At 42.2% G+C, this 23,973-nt stretch overlaps 1 protein-coding gene across 2 annotated transcripts in view; it reads right to left on the bottom strand.

Annotated features, from left to right (window-relative positions):
• The window catches only part of ST6GALNAC5 (ST6 (alpha-N-acetyl-neuraminyl-2,3-beta-galactosyl-1,3)-N-acetylgalactosaminide alpha-2,6-sialyltransferase 5), a 178,848-nt gene that overhangs the window by 23,372 nt on the left and 131,503 nt on the right, over positions 1-23,973 (bottom strand). For both annotated transcript variants that reach the window (XM_012722599.1, XM_004679134.2), the window contains exons 3-4: positions 14,625-15,034; positions 7,968-8,075 (exon numbers count right to left, since the gene is read on the bottom strand). In XM_012722599.1, the coding sequence (XP_012578053.1) occupies positions 7,968-8,075; positions 14,625-15,034 (518 nt within the window). The remainder of the gene's footprint in view (positions 1-7,967; positions 8,076-14,624; positions 15,035-23,973) is intronic.

Raw genomic sequence — 23,973 nt, 5'->3', positions numbered from 1 at the left:
ATGGATGAGATATTAATTTAGTTCCATGACAGTGATCACTCTGAGTCATTACTCTGCTAATTAATACTCAAGAAATGATGGGTAACAGAGTTGTAAACTTGGTAATGTCTTAAGTATGACCAGAAATAAGATTATTAGGTAGCATTTAAATGCTTGGCCCATTATTATCACAAATAATTTACAATGGAAAATGAGATTAAAAATACTCTCCATAACTTAGTTTGGAAAGCAATGATAACAGATCTTTTCACTGCAATTTATAGTCCATCTAGAGAGAATGGATTTGGCTTCCTATATGGACATGACATGATTTAAGGGTCTACTGTCCGCATAATAATATATTTTGTCTCCTGTCTCAGGAGCAACACGGTATTAATTTTCTCCAGCTTTCTGAACACCGATGAACCTGGTCTGGTGATGGAAGCAGGGTGAAGATTGGTACCCAAGTCCCTCAGAGAGGAACTGATGCTGGTCCTGGCTAAGAATAAAACGGTGGCCACTCTGCCTTCTAAGAACTCTCGAAATCTTCTAAGGAAGTCTCGAAATGGATTTGCCATTTGCTAATTATATTTTTATTCATGTGGCACTTTTGGCCTCAAGATAAGTTCACAATCAGTCTCTCAGCAACACCAACGAAGGACGTTTTTTATTTACTCACTGGGTCAGTTGGTACTGAGTGTGTTCTAGGTACCAGGTACTATATGGCTCCTGCTGAGGTAAAACCTGGACTGAAACCTGACTCCTTTGTTCCAAAAAGCCTCTAGGCAGGGCCCGCCTTGCAGCACTCTGAAGTCATCTGCAGCCACTGCAGCATGAGTTCCATCCCCAACCCCAGGTGATCCATATGGCGCAGAGGACTTCTCATGACCCACCCGCTGCTCCCCTCAGCAGTGTACTTTGTAGATCTGCCTGTTCTGCTCCGCACTCTGTCTCTGGTGAAGCCTCTCATGCCCAGCACCCCTGGCCTGTACCCCAGTTCTGTATGCACAGGTAAGTAAATCTTTAAACAACAAATAGCCAATAGGCAAATGAAGGCAGTGAGGAAGTTCATGAGTTGGGGCAGGTGGGGGCGGCAGAGGGCTTGAGGCACAGGTGAGGTCTGACTGAGACACACAGGAGGCTTGGGGAGGCAGGGGCTGTTGCATCTGAAACAGTGGAGTAAGGAATTAAGTTTGGGCTCTTGATTCCTCAAATCCAATTGCTGCCTTTTACCTGCTTTCTAAACTTGGTCAGCGGTTTCGTATCTTTAAACTTCATATAGGAAATAATAAAACTATCTCATGGATTATCATAAAGTTTCAATAGAGTGTTGCAGATATTTGTACTAAGGGCAGAACTGGAATGTGTAGGAAAAAAAATGTCAGGTAGTCAGATTTAGTAAAGATCCAGTAGTAATCAGCCAGGTTGGGGGGGATGGACACTCTAAACTAAGGACCAAGGGCAGTCATCTGTAGGTTAGGTAGGGTTCTATGAAAGATTGTGCAGGCTCTCCCTGGTGGCGCAATGGATGAGGACACAGCACTGCAAGCTGGCCCCAGCCGCTTCAGTGCAAGTTCGATTCCCGGCCAGCGAGGTGATCCACATGGCATGGCAGACCTCTCCTGACCCGCCCGCTGCTCCCCTCAGCAGTGTATTTCATCTATCAGCCTGTTCTGCCCCCCACTCTGTCTCTGGTGAATCCTCTCACTGCCCCTGCACCTCTGGCCTGTACCCCAGTTCTGTATGCATAAATGAATCAATCTTTAAAAAGAAAGAAAGATTCTGTATGGCTAAAATGAATTGGTGCAAGTAGAGATGAGACAGAGGTAACATCATGAGGCCAGATCCTGAGGGGCTTGTTTGTGAAGTTAGGGATTGTGGACTTTGTTCTAGAAACTTTGGGGAGTTGCTTGAAGGGTCAGGACTAAGATTTGTGTAGCAGCACTGTGGGGTTGGGAGAGGAAGGGGAGAGGACAGAGCTGGAGGGAGAAGTCAGAAAGCTATTGCCCGGACCAACTGAATACCAGGTGAAGGGGAAAGGGCCCGCACTGATAAATGGCTTCTGCTCATTCAGTGTTAGATTCTGCCAGGTTTTGAAGAACATATGGCCATCATCTGCCACCATGGCTGCTTATATTCTCACTGCTTCCATTTATTCATTTAAACATGAATTGGGCTTGCAGTTCTTCCTGAGAAATCCATGTGCATATGGATTTGGGTTACTACTAGAGGTTTTCTCACCAAAGAGTGTTTTCTGGAAGAAACTCAGGTATGTTGGGTAGGATGAGAAGGGCAGAATGGATGGAAAATGATAGCTTCATGCTTGTCGGGCTGAACCTCCGAACCCTGGCTAAATCTGACACTCATGGGTTGTTGAACTGTCTGCTTCTCCAGGATGTAATTTAGTCCCTCAGCTTCCTCTCCTAACTGCCCCCTTCCAAGGACCAGGTCTGCTTAGAGCAGGCAATATTACCTTTGAGGCACAGGCCCTAAGCCAATAGTCCTGAGTCCGGGAGTCAATGTTTTGTTCTTATGTTTTGGGTCCCCTGGCAATTAAAAAAGCAATGATGAGGATTTTTCTGAAAAGTATATGAGAGTCTAATTTTGATTGGAATGCAGCATGATTGCATCTTAGATCAGGTGCTGTCAAAATTATTATTTGTCATGGGATCCTTTATGGAAAAGATTTTTATACAGAGCTCAGATATGAAGGAGCTAGACGTAGGTCTACTCCTGGTGAAATGTGCGTGCTTGAGTGTGTGCACTCATGCCTGAGGTTCTCCTTCCCTGGCTCCTTGCCCTGTTCTACCTGAGTAAAGCTCAGTGAGTCAGATGCTTAAGACAGATCGTGAATGTTTTCTCCCACAGGTACCGTGGTAACTTTCTGTCCCTGTGACTCAGCCGCATTCAAGTGGCACTCAGGAGTCTGAAGGCAGAGGCTCTATCTCACGTACCTTTAAATGCACAAGTGCACCATACAAGTTAGTTCAACGAAGGAAATTCTTTATAGTTATTAGTTATGTTTTAAAGTCTGAAAAAGTGAATTCACCAAAAATGAAGTCAGCTTCCTTTTTGCTGAAATCTGGCCCCAGGGAACTAACTAATTCTTCATCCCAGTGAGATATGGGGCCTTCTAAGGAAGCAATGGAATGGGTTGGCATGTGTGAACAGCCCTATGTGACGTCCTTCAGGGAGCTAAGGGTTATGTGAAACCAATCCTTAACAGTGGTGAAAAGGGGGGTCCAGTTCACACAGGAAGCACGTGCCTCCCCTTTGCAGCAGACAGGCCCTCCCCACCAACAAGCACATTCATTAGTGCTCTCTGGGCATCTCCTCAAACTGTGTTAATGTTGTCTATATCTGCATATCAGTGAGTGTCTTTACCTGGGAACTTTCTATGAGCTTAACGTACACTGGATTTCACCCCATCATTTCTCATCTATTACCTATGGACATATCACATAATATATAATGATTATAAATAGTCATATTTTATATATCATATGCAATATATCATCTTATGGCATCATATGAAGGTAAGTACAACTGTCATCATCATTTTACAGATGCAGAAGCTGAGACTTCTGAGACGGTTATTAAATAACTTGTCCAAGGTCACTAAAGCTCAATGAGGTCAAATAACTTTGCAAGGTCACACAGCTTCTGAGAAGCAGCAATGGTGATTTTCACCATATAATACTCTTTACTGCAGCACTAAAGAGCTAGTGGGCACTAAACAGCCATTCATTCACTTGATACTAACAGAGCATCCGCTCCAGGCCAGGATGATATCTAATGCCTTCCTTCTGCATCCATGTTCCTCAGTGAGCCTAGCATGCAGAAACCTCTGCCTTTCGGGGAGTTTACATCCCGGTGGATTCGATCACTGTCTCCCCAACCTTGCCTGCCACTTTTGGCCGTGGTGATATTGTATCTTCTTAAGTGCCACGGCTTTTGATACTTGTGTCTTATTTGACTGGTTACAGTTCTCAGCCTTTTCCCAAATAAAGACACAGCAGGGAAGGTCAGACTAGGAGCAGGACTGACTTACAAGTTGCTTATTCACTATCCTTGGCATACTACTTATGTCATTTGATTTGAGGTAGTTTTGCTGTGTTCCGCAGAATTTACTTGGACTGGGACTTCACCTTGTCTTTCACTGACACGCTGAGACTTCTGGGTGAATGGCTGAGGTAGCCTGACTCAGTTGGAAGGAAGGAAAGTGGAGCTCTTCTGTTGACTGTCATGGCAGACCCCACACCACAGCCTCTGGTCCAACAGTCATGGGCAGATGGGCTTAGGAACCAACCATAACATAAATAAGCTCAGACCCCTTCCCTGCTGGTGCTTCAAACTCCTCTCTTGTGCTGCAAACCTTGGGGGTATTCAATGGACTCAGTCCATAATTCCTATTCTCAAATCAAAACTTTCTTGATTATATGACAGCACGATTACTTGTTGGTTGACAGTTAAATGTATTTTTTTTGTAGGGAAGGTTTATCGTAAGATGCTAAGAGGAAAGAACCATGCCCTATTCTTGGAACCCTCAAAATTCTTGGTATCTTTTTGGATAACGCTTAAGTACTTAGGGAAACGGTTATTCCATAGATCTATAGTAAAATACTAATAGGAACATTAATGATACTAATAACCTGCCTTGAGCAATAGCTGTGTGCTGGGCATTGTCAAATGTTCTATATCCATGATCTTATTTAATACACCCCCACGACTCACTTGCTGTTATTACTATTGTCTCATCTCCATCAGATGAGAAAAGTAAGGGTCAAGGTTACTCAGTGAGGAACTGGGTGCTGGCAGTTCAGCCAATATATCCTGGCAGAGAAGGTAAAGGGAACTCAGGAATTAGTTTGCACTACTAGTCTTTCCCTCTTGTTCATCCTGAACAGACAGCACTGAGAGCGGGAAGCTCTCTCTGGCCATCCCTCCCCACGAGAGGACACTTCTACACTTTCTCAGACAGGCTGCTAGGCACAGGGATCTTTTGAAGGATATCTTGCAAAAAGTAGCTTTTGAGATCAACTATTAGAAACCTTGGGATAGTGGCTGAGGAACAGAAACCCAGAGCAGTCAGCAATGTATGGTGCATGGACTTCATCTTAGCTTCCTTGTTAGTATAAACCCATAAGATGTTTTCATTCTATGCACATGAAGTCATGATGAACTAACTCTGAGTAAGAGAAATGACAGGTTAACTTGCCTTTCATTTGTTTTCCATAATAAATGGAATATTTCCTTGAACACTTGAAGTCATTAACATTTCAATTTATTCATGCTTTCTCTTTGGCGTCCTAATGGCAATATTACATAATTATACCTGCCAAATAACCATCAGCTCTGACAGTTCTTTGCATGCCCATAAGTGCTGCTCCCACTGCCTTTGTTAGTTTGTTGCTTTGAGGAGGCAATTTGCTCTTTTACATCACCCCACCTACATTTTTGCACATAAGTTGTTAAACAGAGAAGCAGGGCCATTGAATTAAGCGGTGCGGAACTCACTGAGCATCCAAGCTAAATCTTGCTATGTACTGCCACTGTTTCAAGCAATTTACATATATTAACTTATTTAATCCACTTATACCCCTCTGACACAGAGCCAGTTATTATCATCAAACCCATTTCTAATGATGACGAGGTGGGATAGAGAGATGGAGCAACTTACTCAAGGTCACGATAAGTTGGTAAGTGGCTCAAATGGACTCTGAACCTGTGTAATCTGACTCCAGACTCCATGTAGGATCTGGCCATATCTTTCCTTCTCCTTTGTGACCCAACTTTACATATAAACTACTACTGCTGCTGTGTTGGGTCTCAGGATTAAAATGAGTGGAAGTAAAGTGGCAAAATGGTAACAATATGATCACATACCCACCTTGTTTCAAACTTCCAAACTGTAGATTTTGCCTACAAGCCTAGGTCCTTCAAGAAGTTGTTAAGTTTAAAAAACCCATGAAGATATAAGCAAGCATATATTTTAATGAGCAAGTTTAAAAAGTCTCCACTCCAGGTTTTGCTATTTGGAGGTCAGGACTGAAGCCGTGCAGAGCAACTGTGAAACTGGGGTATTTTCTGAATTTATTGATATCACTACTTTCATTTAGAGAAGAATATTCAATTAGACTTCCCCAACCAGGCCCTGTATTTTCTAAGCTGTGTACACACCAAACTAGGCACAGACCAGGAGCTAACTTGAAGTAGCAGCAGAAATGCTTGTATGTTCCCTTTAAAGTGATACATCAAAATAATTATGCTGGGCTCTCCCTGGTGGTACAGCAGGTTAAAGTACAGCACTAAGAAGCTAAAGCCACTTCAGCATGAGTTCGATCCCCTGGCCGGGAGGTGACTCACATGACGCAGCAGACCTCTCCTGACCTGCCCACTGCTCCCTTCAGCAGTGTACTTCATCAGTCTGCCTGTTCTGCTCCCCACTCTGTCTCTGGTGAATCCTCTCACCGCCCCTGTGCCTCTGGCCTGTACCCCAGTTCTGTATTCATAAATAAATAAATCTTTAAAAAATAATAATTATGCCTATGCTAACGCCAGAAATAACTTAGAGGACTCATGCCCAGTAGCAAAGAAAATGAAGGAACAGATAAACAGCTGGGACTACATCAAACTAAAAAGCTTCCTCACAGCAGAAGAGACGATAACCAAAATGAAAAGACATCCTACTGATTGGGAGAAAATATTCTCACTCTGTACTGTAAGGGACTGATAGCAAAGATCTACAAGGAGCTCATATGACTCAACAAAAACAAAGCAAACAACCCAATCAAAAAATGGACAGAAGAATAAAATAAAATATAGTTTTCTAAAGAGGAATTGCAAATGGCCAAAAGGGATACAAAAAAAAAAATGCTCAACATCACTTATAATCAAGGAAATTAAAATCAAAACCACAATGAGACACCACCTTACACCAGTGAGAATGACCTATATCAAAAAGACTGCCAAGAGCAAATATAGCAATGGTTATGGTGGTGGGATGGCAAACTGGTCCAATCACTATGGAAAGCCGTGTGGAGGTTCCTCAAATTACTAAAAAAGGAACCACCATATGATCCAGCAATTCTACTCCTAGGTATCTATACAAAAGTACAAAAAACATTAATTTGAAAGGAAACCTACACTCTTATGTTTATTGCAGCACTCTTTACAATAACTAAAATATGGAAACAACCTAAATGTCCCCAAACAGAATGGATCAAGAAGGAAAAAAGAATAATATTGGATGGTTTTGCTTATAGGAGGAATATAGAGAAATTAAATAAGCGGTCAAAAAGAGGGACAAAGTTAGCAGGCAAATTATAGGTCTGATACATATAGCAGGGAAGGGGAGGAGAGAGGGACCCCAGGAGAAGATCACCAAGGACTGGGGTAATGGTTCACAGGGTGCTGTGGTGGTGGGTGATTAATGGGGGTTATACCTGAGGGGAGAAATCAAATCTTGTACAAAAATGAACAATGATACAAGAAAATTAAAAAAAAACCCATGCCTATGCTATTGGTCTTAGAAGCAGCATAAACCGAGGCTGCTGATGTGGCAAGGGAAAGAGGCTCAGAGGAATATTTTAATTTTAGAAAACAGGCTTACTGTCAAAGAAATTGCCCTCTTTAGTTCATTAAAAATTACCACATTCCTTTCAAATGAGAACAAAACTAATATTCCTAATGCTAGTTCATCGTTAATATTATGCCAATTATTGCATTACTTTTGGTTGATAAATATTCAGAGGCTAAATGAAGCCCACAAGATGGATTAATTCTCCAGCAGTACAAACAAAAACTTTCAATATTTTATATCATATAATTAAATGCTGTTTGTTGTTTCTAGATCCAGAACTTGAGACATGTTAATTAATTGCTTCAAGAAGACAGTTAGACATGTTTCATGTTTGATATTTGGAATCAGATATTTATAAGCCCTGCACAATGCTCCTGATGAATTACACTTGCCGAATAAATCCTACCTGCAGAAGTCTGGGGGCACCATGCCATAAACATTGATCCTGTCACAGAGCTCCAGGGCAATCGTCATTGTGAACCAGCCAGTGCTGAGCCAAGTGTTGGAGATCTTCCTGGAAGGAACAACAATTAATTCTGCAAGCTAGTAAAGGAACTGTTACATCCACTGCCATTTCAAAACCTTTCTAGAGCAATGCTGACTATAGACTCATCTTTTTACTCTCCACTTGGCAAAGAGCTGGAACTTTACCAAGTAAGATAGGGAAGTTTTTTTTTTTATTACAAAAGTTTATTTTTACATCATTTTGTACATTTTTTTCCCCATCTCAATTGTAATCCCCACGGGTTTCCCAACACCAAGTTACCCGTGTGCCATCACCATAATCCCGTGCATTCCTCCCCCCCATTTTTGATCCCATTCCCCACTCCACCCCCAGAGATAGGGAAGTTTTTAAAAGCTTTACTCATTTCTTATTTCCTTTCCTCTGTATTTTTACCACTATCACCATATTCTACAGCACAATGATAAAAGAGGTTGCTGCTTCCCTCTGTGGATTTGCCACATAAAAGGATGCTTGAGCCACTGCTAGATCACCAAGGAGGACAGTCAATGGTTTAATGTTTAAGTGCATACCACCACCACTCCATTTCTTGTAGATGGCAATTGCAAGGTGTCAACTCTTTACTAACTAGAACAGTGAAATAGAAATATTCCTTGCTTCTCAAGTAGACTAGATAATGAAGCACTTATTGACATGAATAAACACAAAGATGTGTTATCTATTGATCAAGTGATCTATCAAACTTAGGGCAAAATCATGCCTTCCATTAAGCAAATTAACACCAGCATCTTGATTGCATATCTTTCTTTAGAATAGAAGGGCCACAGGCATGCCTATGTTTAACTGAACATTTGCTTTATTTTTACCTCAGAATATTCAAAGCCTTATGACAATTTTTATTACAGGCCAAAATTGACAAAATGTAAGGAAAGAATCTGTGCATTCCAGCATTTATTCATTTACCGTTTAGACATCTGCACTGAGATCTAGTCACATGCAAAGCATAAGAATAACTGTGGAGACATAACATCAAGGTCTAAATTGACCCAGGGAGAATGACTTGGTCTACCATGCTACACTGCTATGGATATTAATTTCAATTCTTTGGGGCTTGTGGCTTTTACTTTTTTTTTTTTTCAGGGCTTATGGCATGCCTCATTAGCCAGTTTCAAACACCTTATCCCCAAGGTCAGACTGCCTGACTTTGCCTGGGTCACAGACCATATGTGATGTGAATAACAGAATCACAGAGAGCAATTCTGTTTATACCACGGAGCACTCTTCTTTGAAAAGGAGGACTTTTGTGAAGCACTCTGTGTCATTTCCATTTCATATGAGGAATTGCAATAGCAACAATAAAAAGGCATTTACTTTGTCAGACAAAAGTGGGTGATTTAGCCATTCCTGAGTTCATGGCTTTGCCTTTCTAGTTCTTAAACACTTTACTCATTTTTTATTTTCCTTCTCATTGTATCTTGACCCAGTAATGTCCAGGAGTATATCTAAAGGCTCTCAGAGATGGGGGAACATGGGTTTTTGCATTACCAGTTTCTTTCACTAACAGGGCAGGTTTTTGCTGATCTCCGAGCCTTGATTTCCTATAAAGCAGGCATGGGAGTTGCTGTGTCTCTGGGCTACTCTGAGGTCTAAATGAGAAGCATTCACGAAGGACATCTTGACCTGTGTGTGTTGCTACATCAAAATTCCTTCCTCCTTTCTTGGTTGCTAGGTTGACACAAATGAAGTAAATAATTCAGATATTCCTTTCAAGTACTTTTTAGCACCACAAAGAAACTGATATTCTTCCAGAACTGCTACTGGGTTCTCAGGAAGAGCATCATCAGTAGTCAAAGCAGACATTACAAAATTCTGGGATTCTGGGGCCTCAAATCTACATAGTTATTAACAACTCTCCTGCTTTCTCAGGAGGGCTGCATAATCACAAGAACTTTGGGACTGAGGGAGGTGGGAGGGGGCAGAGTTCACATGTGGGCAGCAGAGAAGGGGAGAAGTGCTTCGCCTCAAATCAGACCCAGTCCTCGCCCTCGTGACTGAGTTACTGTGGGGCTGAGTGTCTGGACTTAAACCCAGTGAGTGAAGAACTGAGAGCATGCAGAGCGGGAATAATGACAGCTCAGGAAATCCTCAGATTCCTGATCTGGGACCCACATCTGTTCCCATGCTTTTAGAGAAATACCAAGAGGCCTATTCCCAGTGGCAGAAACTCCCCTATAATTTTGGCTTTCTTTTGTGTGATGAAGATCAGAAGCCACAGCCTGAAATACAGAGAATGTGACTCTAAAGAAAAAGATTTCATGGGTAAAAATGGGGTGAATACAAAGAGGAGAAGGAAAGAAACTAAAGTGAAGAGTTCTTTAAAGTGCCACTTAAAATTCCACAGATTTCCTAAATAATAGCCTTTTGGGATCACGTGCTGTAGTAATGCAACTACTTTATGCTGTCTTTCTAAAAAGATTTGAACTCTTTTTTCCAACAAAGGAATATCTACTGTTTTTACACTTAATCAGCTGTAATGAAGGAATATGAAGAGCTGTCATGGGCTTATTAAGGAAAATTATCAGATATTCTTTTATATGATGAAGTAACACACTGAGCTGATAATTCTATAGTGCACACTAAATTACAATTAAAGGCCTTTCTGCTCCACCAGAATCTCATTTATAATCTCTATGGAAATATTCTTCCTGCAGTTATTTCATTTATGCTTCCTTTATGTAATTACTATAATATTGGTTCTGAATCATATTTTCCTAATGTACCCTTATTCAATTATAAAGTTATTTTCAAGTACAGTTACTTTCTAATATCAAAGAATACCACTTGGCCATCTATGTCATTTGTCATGCTTCTTAATTGCAGATTGTTCCTGAACCATTTTCCCTTCACTTTTAAGTAGGGTGAAACTCCTATCAGTCAAAATCTATTGAATTATCCTATTTCTTTAAAAATATCAGCCTGAAATGAATGTCCTGATTATGAGATCTATAAAGTTAGATATTCCATTCTTTGTGTATATCTTCAATGCATATTGCTGTTTATTGGGTTTCGGGACTAGCATCTATAGGAGAAACCCCTTTAGATCTTCCCTGCTTTGTGTTTTAATTGACAGAAATAGTTTTGTATCAAGGGCTCTTTCTGACTTGGTTCTTTTAGCTTAGAATAGCTTGCAGGTTAAGAATATCAACACATGAGAATTTGGGTCAATATATATTAGTTTCCCAAAGGTAAGTGAAGCAAACATTTTAGGAGTAACAATGTACTTTGGCACTGTACAAATTCGTAAGTGTGAGTCCTCTGAGGAGGGTCTTTGTGAACCCTCAAAACTGCACTTGAGATGCTTAGTGACCAAAGCACAAAGGTTCAGCTCCCCCCTTTTCAGCTGAGCTCACCCAGAGGGACAGATATATTAAGTAAAAGATTTTCAACTGGTCAGAATGCAATGAATTTAGTGACTGGGCTATGACGTGATGTGAGATTGTTTCCTAAAGATCTTAGTAACTAAAGGATGGAATGACTTAGTCAAGAAGTTATGAACTTAAAATAATTCCTTAAGGAGATACAGAGCAATGTGTGATTATCCTAAATCACTAGCACTCTTAACAGTGTTTCTGGAATACTTAAATTTAGCAAACCACAATTAAACTCAAAAGAGAAGTGTTTTTCTATTGAAGAGTGTTTCTACTTATTTTGCATTTTCCACTCAGGCAAAAATCAAACTGTAAATAACTCCCCTTACTCCCATTCTTTTATAAAATGATCTCTTGATTAAGTGGCACATTCAAATGAGTGACAGTCTTTTTTTATTTGTGGATTTTGAAGGGCAACAAATGACTGGATTTTGTGGCAGCTCATGATGACCAAGGTTCCTTATGAGACCTCCTCGCTGGATTAACTCTGGGGTCCACTTGGCTCCAGGGTAGAAATGCAGCCACGGCAATACGTTTCAGCTCTCCCCTCCTCCCTCCCTTAGACTCAAGCCCACTGTTGCCTGGATTAGTCCTCAAATGGCCACAAGATTTCCAGGATTTGAAAAGAAGCTCTTCCACACAAAGAATTTGGGGACACTGGCTTTCTTTCAAATTCTTTTCTCCAACCATGAGATGTCTATACTAGCCAAACAATGAATTTAGTACTTAACATTTTTTATTTATCAAATCTGTGGATCTGCTGATCCTCAATAGCCTAGCCAGCCTCCATTTTGTTACCTACAGTTCTGTATTCCTATAGCAAGGTCAGAACTACTCGGTCACAGGAGCTCAACCCTACAATGTGCCTTTCACATCAATTAAGAGCACAAAGCTGGATTACCTTGGGAAGGGTGAGCATCACGAGAGGTATGACTGGGAGCAAGGTGGGGTGGGTGTGGGTGGGGTGCTGATGCCGGGGGTGGGGGGCATTGATGGATTTATAAAAAGGGGCCCCAGAAGTTGATCAGTAAAACACACCTTGTTAACTGGGGAACCCAATAGGTCTGGATCTCAGTTCCAATACCGATCTATGAGTAGATGAGAAGTACCTGAATAGCCATCTCACAATCCCTAGTACCCTAGATGACAGTTCCACCCTTCCCCTTTTCCTTCTTCTACTACTCTTTCTCCTTTCTGCTTCCCCTTACAATTAATAATTGATAAGTAATTGTTTATCAATAAAAAGGCCAGGATCCTGATCTCTAGCAACAGCCTGCATTATGTACCTGCTCCTCGACTCCCATTTCTTTCAGTGCGGTGTTGCCTGAAGCCCTTTACTTATCCCTTTACTTTTAAGATATGCAATAGACTAGGTAACAGTTTTTGCAAGGGTGGGATAAATTCCATCATTAAATACATATTTATTATAAACCCATATTTTATAATTAAGGAGATCGGATTCTTAGAACAATCCTATGAAGGCTAACGTCTTTTCACATGCAGAATCCTGGAGAGGTGAGATAACTTGACCAAGGTCACAGAACTTAGAATTCTAACTTAAAGCTGTGAATTGGACTAAACTGCACTGTTACCTTCTACACCAGCTTGTCTTTTTTTTTTTTTTTTTCACCAAGATTTGGGTAGCTCCAGGCCCTTCATTTCTGCTTCACTGGGGCCAGTTCTGTGGAGCCTTCCTGACTGCAGACACGATGATTTTCTCCAGATCTATTTTCTCCTCTTTGATCCCTTGCATCTATAGGAGGCTTCTTTCCCCAATCCCAGGTTCTTATTTACTTGGATAAATACTTTTAGGCCTGAATCTTAGATCTATAACCTTAAGAAAGCTTTTCTCCAATTCCCCCATCTCAGGCTAGTGCTTTTCAAAATATTCCTACCTATAGTGAGAAATACATTTTCACAACAAGGTTAGCACATGTGTGTGTCTACCTACCTATCTACCTATATTTAGATGGTTTTCTTTTTTTTAAAAAAAATAGTAATTTCAGTGTATCCACTAGGATGTATAATCATCACCACTGTTTACTTCAGAACATCACCTCAGAAAGAAACCCCTATATAAATATATACACTATATTTATATATTATATATTATATATATAATATTCATATACATTATATATATATATGAAACCAAAACCAAATATTGGTTCATGAAACAATACCTTGGCTTACTTACAATGAAAGATAAATGTTGATACTGTCTGTTCTGTTCCATTTCATTCCATTCTTTCCATTACATTAAAGAAAAAAGTCTTGCAGTGACTCACTACATTGATTTCATGTCCGTTCACTGATTGTAACTAGCAGTTTGGAAAAACTTACCCTAGAGTCTGGCAGGTGGCCCTGCCCCGTCTGCTACAGAAGTGCTACTGGGTGTGAATCTGCATAAGACTTTACATCTGTGAGGGCAGAGTCTGGACCTGTTTATGACCATTCCCCAAGTCAAGTCCCAGGTAAGCCTGGTGAAGTTGTAGCTACCAAGTATGGTTTGGCTGATGAGATGCTTTGCTTTTGAAGGAAAAGCGAATTCTCGCCCACATACTTTAGGTTAGTGTTCACACAACTAAATGAAGCACACTGAAGCTAATGTTTTGTACTTATTACCAGTGTAAACCAGCAACTGTGTACCCTCTTCCACCAAAATAGGGATTTGGCTCTGGATTACCCATAATGCTTCATTTTTCACTTCGCTTATAAATGCAGCTTGAGGGGCCCTCCCTGGTGGCGGCAGGTTAAAGCAAACAGCACTATGAAACTATTCGCAGCCACCTCAGCATGAGTTCGATTCCCAGCCAGGGAGCTGACCCACATGGCACAGCAAACCTCTCCTCACCCGCCTGCTACTCCCCTCAGCAGTGTATTTCAGTCAATCTGCCTGTTCTGCTCCCCACTCTGTCTCTGATGAATCCCCTCACCGCCCTGCACTTCTGGCCTGTACCCCAGTTCTTATATGCATAAATAAATACCTTTCAAATAAATAAATAAACTCCTCTTGAGAAGCCCAGTCTCCAGGAGGCCCAAAGATGAGCTCTGTCAATGGCACGAAGCATGTCCCCAGCAAAACCCCCAGCAAGTTTTGCTTTGGGTGAATCAGCCGGCAAAGGCGTCATCCCTGGCGTCCCTGGCCACCCGCTGCTGGGACGCCTCCTACCTGTCTTTGCCTGTCTCGTGCTTGAACAGCTCATCGAACTGCAGCATCTTGTGGCGCGTGATCATGAAGGCCTTCAGCCGCGGCAGCACCTGGCTGAGGAGCTGCAGGTTGTTGTAGACCTGGCCCTTGCCGTCGCGCCGCATGTAGCTGCTGGGGCCCCAGAAGATGAACACCGTGCCCTGGCTCACATTGAGCAGGTCGTGGCGGTTGCGGAGGATCCTCTGGATGCTGGAATGCGCGATTACCCGCAGGCTGGTGCGGTTGCCCACGTCGCGTCCATAGCCGCGCGTGGGGGCATCATTCATGCGGATGACGCACTCGGTCTGGTCAATCTGGGGGCCTTGCCGGCTGCGCAGCAGATGCCCGGAGCTGGTCACCAGGGCGCAGTCCCTGCAGTGCATTTTGAGGGGCTGGAAGGCAGGACAAGAAGGGCACCTTCAGTGGCAACCTTCACTGGTTACTTCCCTGACAGCTAGAAGGCTGTTCATCTCCCCTTCTCTCCCTCCCACGACAGAATAGGTCTTTTACTATCAGTCACCTCATCAATCCTTACATTCTCTCCCAAGTTGGTGACCCGGAGCATCTAACAAGGGGAAATGAGCTGCCAAATCCTGGACTTAGGCTTTACTGGTATTAAATTATTATACCAAATTGTCGAATCACCCCTCAGAATTGCTTCTGCCTTCATTTTGCAGATGATGTTCAGGCTCAGACATGTTAAGAAATTTGCCCCAGGGTGCATAACTAGCAAGGCATCTAGTCATGCTTTAAAAGCAAGATTTATCTGACCCACAAGTTGAAGGAAATACTACAGTACAAATTGCTGTGACACTGGTTTTGATGCTCTTAACTTACCTTATGAAAAGTCAAGCATGTATCACCATTCTAGGATGCTATGCAAACATACTTATCCAAATACACATTGTCTAACAATCACATGAGAAACCACAGGCAAATTGTAACCATTCAAATGCTAGATTTGAAGTGGCAATTAGGATAGTTTCTCCCATTATCATGGGGTGGGGGAGGAAAGAGGAGAGAGGGAGAGGGGAAGGAAGAGGGAGAGAGGAGAGGAGAGGAGAGGAGAGGAGACTGAGTTGTCCCATTTTGAAAAATGTAAAAAGAGAATGACAGAGCTTATTGAGTGAACACGGCCTATGCACAGAAGCCCCAGCCCACCAGGGACAACCCCAGTGACAGCTCATGTCATCACCCCGAACCAATGACTCACTTTCTGAACACTTATTCTAACAGATTAAACATTGTCCTGTTCATGTTTAATGAGGAATATCTCTTAGTTGCTATTTGAAGATCGTGTAATTAGGACCTAAGGCCAAGGCCAATAAGTGCACAAGAAAATGACAATCAAGTAGGTTCTGTAGGAAAGTTCATTGTTAGATTCCCCCCAGAGCCTCTACCCTTCTTCCCTGTTAACTATGAACGGGACACGCTGGCTCCCTGCACAATCTTGAGAAATCAGATCCAATTTAGTGTTACATCATTAAGTATTGTATTTACTCTGGGAATTTCCTGAGCCATAGATAGCTGTCTTCAGAACCAGACAGGGAGTTCCTGGGAGCAACTCTCTACCCTCACTGCCTAATGGCCAAGGGCACCAGCTGTGCTTCTACCACCTGTTAGCTGTGGGACCTTCACCAGTCACTAACCTCCACAAGTCCCAGTTTTCTCTTCTCTTAATGAAGATAATTAATCCCACACATATCATGATAGCATAGAAAAAGCTAAAACACAGGGAATAGATGGAACTATTTGGAATTGCCAATATTTGACATGTAATACTTGGGTTTGACCCCAGTGCTTAGCATAAGATCTGGCACAGTGGTGATTCAAGAAATTATAGCTTCTGTTGAGATTATTAATCAGTGTGCAGTGCACTGTAGGTATTCACCAAATCAGTACTTATCACTTAGGGGAATAATTGACACGTAGGCTTTTGAAATGGAGATTCTGTCATTGCAAACTCTCATCATTCATTTGATACCTGATTGCTTTTAGGTGACAGGTACTGTGGTAGGCAGTCAGAAAGGAAATAGAATGGGAAATGACTTCCTCAGAGCTTATACTTTAGAGCCTCTTTAGGTGGTACAAGAGATTAAATCTCAGCACTATGAAACTATCATCAGCCTCTGGTAGCACGAGTTCAATCCCTGATCAGGGAGCAGCAGACCTCTCCTGTCATGCCTGCTGCTCCCCTCAACAGAGTATTTTTCAGCTTCACTGTTCTACTCCCCACTCTGTCTCTGGTGAATCTTCTCATCTCCATTCCCCTACCTCTGGCCTACACCCTAGCTCCCATGTGCATAAATAAAGATAAAAAAATTAAAAAAAAAAAAAAAGAGGGGCCTTTAGACCATGCGTGAAAATAATAGTAATAATGAACAACTATATACCAGAGACATTTTACGGGGGTGAAATGGGGAATGAGATCAAAAACAGTTGGGGGAGGGATGTGTACTGGACTATGGTGATGGGAAGCCCATGGGGATTACAACTGAGATGGGAAAAGGCACAAATGATGTAAAAATAAACTACTGTATTATTTTTTTTTAAAAAAAAAGGCTTTTAAAAATAAATAAAATAAAGCTTATACTCTAGGGGACAGTGGGCAGTAAAGAGTGCAACAAAGAGTGACAGGGTGATGAGGGGCTGTGCTGAAGTCACAGCAGAGGGGCCCAGCAAGCCTGGGCGCACAAGCACAAATAGGTCAATCTAGTTAATATTCTTCGATGAAACCTGTGTGCCAATCATTGTTCTGGGCTTTATATAGTATCACATTACTTTTTAAAATAACGCTGTATCTGATGACTGTAGTATCACCCCTATTTGACTAATGAGAATATTGGGGGATAGGAAAGTGAAGGCACTTGCTAGGAAATGGCAGAGTTGGGATTTGAATCTAGGAAATCTGACTGCAGAGCACAGGAAGTAAGGAGGGCAGCCAGTCCCTCTGGGTGAGGGCACCCAGACAGTGGCAGGAAGCACCACCATACATAGGCACAAGGAGCCTGGGCCCAAAGGCGAGGGGACAGCTGAGCATGTCCAGAAGAGTTGGAGCCTGTTGATGGAGGAAAGTCGGGCAAGGAAGCATGGAGAGGAGACACTTTTTGAAAAGAGGGGGTGGCCAATGATGTCATAAAGCAGGCTAGGACAAGTGAAGTCAGGCATGGAAGGTATATGTTGGATTTGGTGGCCACAGCCAAAATAGTATTAATGAACAGAGGTAACACTTTCTGACTGTGGTTGGATGTGCGGGTGTGTTGGCTGCAGAGGGCTCAGTAGAGGTGCTGGTGGTAAAGGAAAGATCTATAGAACAGACTGCTACTCTGGGTTGACCAACTGACCTGTTTGTTTGCTTGTTTTAATGGGAATTCTGGGTGTGTTAGCAGTTAAGATGCTGCATTGTGAGAAACTTCAGTCCTGAGCAGACCAGGATGGTGGATCACTTTATTGCCACTCAGAAGGAAGCCTACTAAAAAAATACCTTCACGGATGGCAAGGAGCATCCGAAAATAGCATGCTCCTCAATGGTGATTGGAGCCAGAAGACTTTTTCTACAAATCAGGTACTTCACTCTCTTAAAAGAAAGAATGGATGCTTGTGACCAGATGGTACTCATTTGCATATTCATTTGGAAGTCATCTATTTATTGAGGACTTAATACAGCCCTGAGGTTCTGTGTAACTCAGTACATTTGCCTAAAAAGGTCACTCTGTAACCTTATTATTTCATTCCACTGAACCCCAAGGCCATTGGAATCTGCTTTTTCTCATCAGACTCACCTAAGATTATCATGCTGAATTTCCCAGTTTAACTCAAGACATTACATTCATTTTTATTGGAAAGACATTCTGAGGAAAGATCCCAAATCTCTTTCACCATAATTAATTATTCTGCTATGATTCCTGAAGCACAGACTGGTTGAGAAATGAAGCCAATAGCACCTTCTGGAGATTTCACAGCCTTCTCTTTCTCCTATAATTCTCCCTCTTTCTTTTATTCCATATGAGGCCAACAGAAGACCCTTTCATGGAAGACCAAGGTTCCTGACTGGCCCTCAGTGATTACGGGCACCACTAGAACATGCCAGGGTTCGCCCAGTTCCAGAAAACCTCCCTCACAATTCCTGCCCACCTGCTTCAGCTCTGAGGTATTAATTACCTTGGGCACCAACACCCTCTCTTTGAGTTGTGCAGATGCACCAAACAATGAGAAAAAGACTGAAGTCTGAATTATGCCTTAAGTGCCTGTTGGTGAGTGGTGCCAATAAAATGACAATAGCTGTTCAAAACACAATGTTACACTTCCCGCAGCTGAGAAGAGCATGCACCAAAGGTTGAATAAGTTCCAAAGGAGGAAATGAAGTCTGTTTTCTGCATTGGGAGGAGCTGATGATGGTCTAGGAGGCAGAATGACTAGGAATGATTAAACTGTGTGACCCTGTTTCTCAGGACGTGTGACAGTCCTTTGAAAGAGCCCTGCTCTCCACACCACAGTATCAGTGTCATTCTTGGTTCTTACTGGTGTGGGTGCAAATATCCACCGGTTGCTGAGTTAAGATTCCTGATGCAGTATATGTGTTCTTCCCTCACACTCAGATGCTGAGTAGATGAATCACTAAGAGTTTGAGAAAGAGCTTGAGGTAAATGTGTGGCTCTGCTAATCAACAGGGAACATAAAACTCCAAAGACAAGAGGGGAGGCAATCTTCAGGGAGCTCACTGCCTAAGAAGACCTCTGTTTCTCACAAGTATTCAAGTATTCATCCGATTCTTGAGACCAACTCCTTGAAGCGCCCTCTGGTGGTGTGGGCCATCCATGGGTGGCGGATAAGGCCATCCATATAAGGCTGCTCTAATCTTGGTTACTTCTCATGCATCCTGATCTATAAAAAGCATCCAATACATACTGAATCGATGGACAGATTGATAAACGAACAAATGAAAGCAGCCTCCTGTCTTCTCTGTCCTCGGAGCAAACCTATCTCATGAGCAATAGAAAGTAGACATAATGTGTTACCCTAAGTACCAACTTGACTGCAGACCTCAAGCTTTCATACTGACACCATGGACAGCAGAAGAGTGCTCTGTGGAAGCCTCTGCCTGCAGAGAAGGAGGCTGTGGCCATTTGCCTCAGGACGGCCACTCCACCCGGGGAGCCATAATGGCCAGAGCCCAGGGCACTGCTTGGAATTAATGACCGGCTGGGAAAATGGCCCAGGACACAGCAAGGGCCATTAAGCCCAGCCAGTTATTAATCCCCAGTAAGAGCCTGATGTCAAGGTCATTAGAGCTGTTGTGAGGAGAAAAATGCCCAGGCAAACCTATAGCATGTGGTGGAGTTTCCATTCTCCAGGCCGCCGATGCTAGACTCACAGGCTGGGCCCCGAGAGCATGACGTGGGGGTCAGTGAGGACAGCTGGCGGGCTCTCAGGGAGAGTGTACGCTGCTTTATTTTTGCTGTCACTCTGCTCTTTGATCACCTGCTCTTTGATCACGAGCAAGCATTTGTCACCATCCTAGTACCCAGGAGAGTGCCTGCAACTTAGTGGGGGCTCCTGAATGTTTTACAACATTTTGGAAGGTGTGAATGAGTCTTTCCTTTCACACCTGCCCTGAAGAAAAGACCCCAAATCAGGGAATAGGGGAGCATAACAATTTTCATCATGACTTCCTCCTTTGGGTGGTAGTGACAGGAGAAATCCCTGCTTGAGAAAGAGTGCTGGGGGAATCAGGGTCTGATTTCTGTCACAGCCCAGAGAGCAGAAGCAGAAGGAATTCTCTCTGTGACCCAGCTGATGCCTCTGGAGCCTTTCTTAAGAGAGCAGACTAGAGCAAGTCAAATTAAACTTGACACCTAAATGCTCCACGATGTCCTTGCAAACATTTGCAGCATGGCAATCTCAGGCTTCACTTTTTAAAATTCTGATTTATTTGACAGAGGGAAAGGTACCTCAGAGCATAATGTCCATTAGCTCATAATGAGACCAGTCTTGCTCTGGGAGCTGCCTGTTGGTCTAAGCAAACATAAGATATATTAAATGGCTTCAGGTGTTTCAAGAATCTCTGCATTTCCCAGTCTGATGTTTTCCTGTAATTACTAGGCTTTTATTAGCTGCCAATCTCAGTTCAGCTTGACACTGGGTGTAACTCACTTTGCGTATTTGATGTGATTCACTAGAAAATGTTACTCTGCTAAGCTGCCCTGTCCCTCCTATTCAATGACAAGCCCACTCACCAGCCTTCACCGTCATGAAGTCCTCCTTGCTCCACCCAGTGCCCCTTCCAGGATTCCCTTCCACTGACAGGAGGAAGAACTGAGTGGTGTTTAAAATATAGTGCCTGGCTATATGCTGGCAGAGTCACTGTTTTCTTTTACTCTGCAGGTAGATAATTTGGGTTAGCACAGCTTAGGGATTCTGAGCCCCAGCTTTTTCATCTGTAATATGAATCTAGCAAAATCATTTTTTTAAAAGATTTTTTTATTTATGCATACAGAACTAGGGTACAGATCAGAGGTGCAGGGTCAGTGATAGGATCCACTAGAGACAGAGTGGAGAGCAGAACAGGCCAACTGATGAAGTACACTGCTGAGGGGAGCAGCGGGCGGGTCAGGAGAGCTCTGCAGCGCCATGTGGGTCACCTCCTGGGTGGGGATCAACTCGCACTGAAGCGGCCGCAGTCAGCTTACTGTACTGTGCCATAACCCTTTGCACCACAGCATGGCCACAGGGAGGGCCATCCAGTAAAATCAATTTCAAAAGGAAGTTCTGCCACCTCAGTGAATGATGCACCTTACTTCCACCCGTTACTCAAGATGATATTTAAGGATCATTTTTGATACCTTTTTTCTCTATCCAGTAATGCTCACTCAATTCTATTTGATCTATCGGCCTATCCTAACACGTCTCATCCTCCCTTCAACTACGTCACCATCTTCTCTTTATAACTCCTGTACATTCTTAACTCTTTGCTTCCTTTATCCAATTCCTCCTTTATATTTGTCTCCAGGAATTTCCAGGGGGTGATCGTTAGTATGTAAATCAGATCGTACCACTCACCTCTGTAAACCCTCTAGTGACTTCCATTGCTCTGGAAATAGGAACCTAGACCCCAAATCAAACTCTTTACCATAGTCTCAAAGATCTATAGCTTGTATCACTGACTGTGTCTCTGGCATCATCATGTTAAGAACTCTTCCTTGAACTCCACTGTCAAGCTCACTGCCTGTCACATGTGCTTTATATTAGCAATCTCCTAACCCTGGCTTCTCTTCTCCTGATCTTCGCACAGCACTCCTGTAGCTACTACACATTCTTCAGGTCTTACCTCAGCCACCTCAGTCTCCACTGCCCTCCTTTCCCATCTCCTGCCACGCTCTCCATTACCCAGATTTGTTCCTCAAATTCCTGTGCCTCTACCTAAAACTATCTTAATTACGGCATGGTTTGACAAGCTTCTTGTCTTTCCTCCTTACCACAGTATAAGCTCCCTGAAAGGACAGACTTCTTGGTATTTGTACTGTGTCTTGAGCACCAAGAACAATGCCTAGCCCTGAGCAGGAGTTCCACAAGTATTCCTGAATGAATGACTTAGTGCTGAGGCAAGTAGCACTGCCATAGTGCTGGCATGTCAAGACTAAAATCGATGTGCATATTGTATTTATGTATCACCATTCTGCTATAACCAATTCCCGATCTTTTTTGTCTGAGCAATTCAGTATTTTTTAAAGTCGAGTTCTTGGAATTTCCTGCAGCTGTCATTCACCAAGAGGTGACATTCAAAGACAGACCCAGGAAATCACACTAGTTTTTTAAAAAAAAATTATTGAATTGCAGAAAAAAAAATTATTGAATTGCATTCTATTTTTAAATGCCTTGTAACATCTTTATTGCTATATAATTTACATTTCATAAAACTCACTCATTTTAAATGTAAATTAAATGACTTTTAATATATTTACAGAACAGTAAAACCATCACCACAATCTAATTTTATAATATTTCCATCATCCTAAAAAGAAATCACATGTCTGTATATAGTTACTGTCCATGCCCAGCCCTTGGTAACCACTAACCCACGTTTGTCTATACAGAGTGATAATTTCTGGATATTTAATATAAACAGAATCCTACACTGTATATTTCCTTTTTTTAAAGATTTATTTATTTATGCATACAGACTGGGGTACAGGCCAGAGGTGCAGAGGTGAGAGGATTCACCAGATACAGAGCGGGGTGCAGAACAGGCCGACTGACCAAGTACATTGCTGAGGGGAGCAGCGGACAGGTCAGGAGAGGTCTGCTGCGCCATGTGGATCGCCTTCGAGGCCAGGGATCGACCTCATGCTGAAGTGGCTTTAGCTTCTTAGTGCTATGCTTTAACCCACTGCACCACCAGGGAGGGCCTGCATATTGTCTTTTGTGTATGGCTTTTTTCACTTAACGCAGTGCTTTTGAGGTTAATCTAATGTTGTAGTGTATATCATCACTTTTTGTTGCTATAATTTTTCAACATATGCATATACCACATTTTGTATGCTCATTTACCAGTTAATGGATATTTTGGCTACTGTCAATGTTTTGGTTACTGTCAATAATGGTATTATAAACATTTGCATATAAATCTTTATGTGAACATATATGTTCATTCTCTTTAGGTTGGTACTTAGGAGTGTAATGTGAAAGAAAAGGCAAAGTCAAACCATAGAAGGGGCACACAATGGTTGCCAGGTGCTAAAGGGTGTGGAAAATGGGAAGATGTTGGTCAAAAACATAAACTTCCATTTGTAAGATAAGTAAGTTCTGGAGATCCAACATATATTGCATAATGACCGAAGTTAAGAATATAGTATACTTCAAGTTTGTGCAGAGAGTAGATCTTAAGCATTTTTACCACATATCATATAAAAAAGGTAATAATGTGAGGTGATAGATGTGTTAATTAATTTGATTGTGATAATCACCTCACAAGATATAAAAATACCAATACATCACATTACATACTTTAAGTATATACAATTTTGTCAGTTATTCTTCAAACAAGCTGAGAAAGAAAAATAGATTTTGTTAATTAACGTTACCTTATCTGGGCATAGTCTTTTGAAATGAATTTCATGGAATTGTCACTAACAGAAATCTCAGAGATGACCCAGGTCAGTAATTTTTAGTGTGGTTCTCAGACCAGAGCAGCTACAGTCTACAAAGCATGCATACTCCCAGGTCTGAATCAGGTGCTTTCCAGTGGGGCCCAACTATCTGTGTTGTTACAAATCCTGCAGGTGACTCTGATGTGTCCTCAAGATTGAGACCTTTGGACCAGACCAGCACCCTC

The sequence above is a fragment of the Condylura cristata genome, unplaced genomic scaffold (assembly GCF_000260355.1).
Source record: "Condylura cristata isolate star-nosed mole 26May11 unplaced genomic scaffold, ConCri1.0 scaffold00008, whole genome shotgun sequence".
Taxonomy (NCBI): domain Eukaryota; kingdom Metazoa; phylum Chordata; class Mammalia; order Eulipotyphla; family Talpidae; genus Condylura; species Condylura cristata.
Note: the sequence above shows the minus strand (reverse complement) of the source record. Positions and strands in the feature narration are given on the sequence as shown.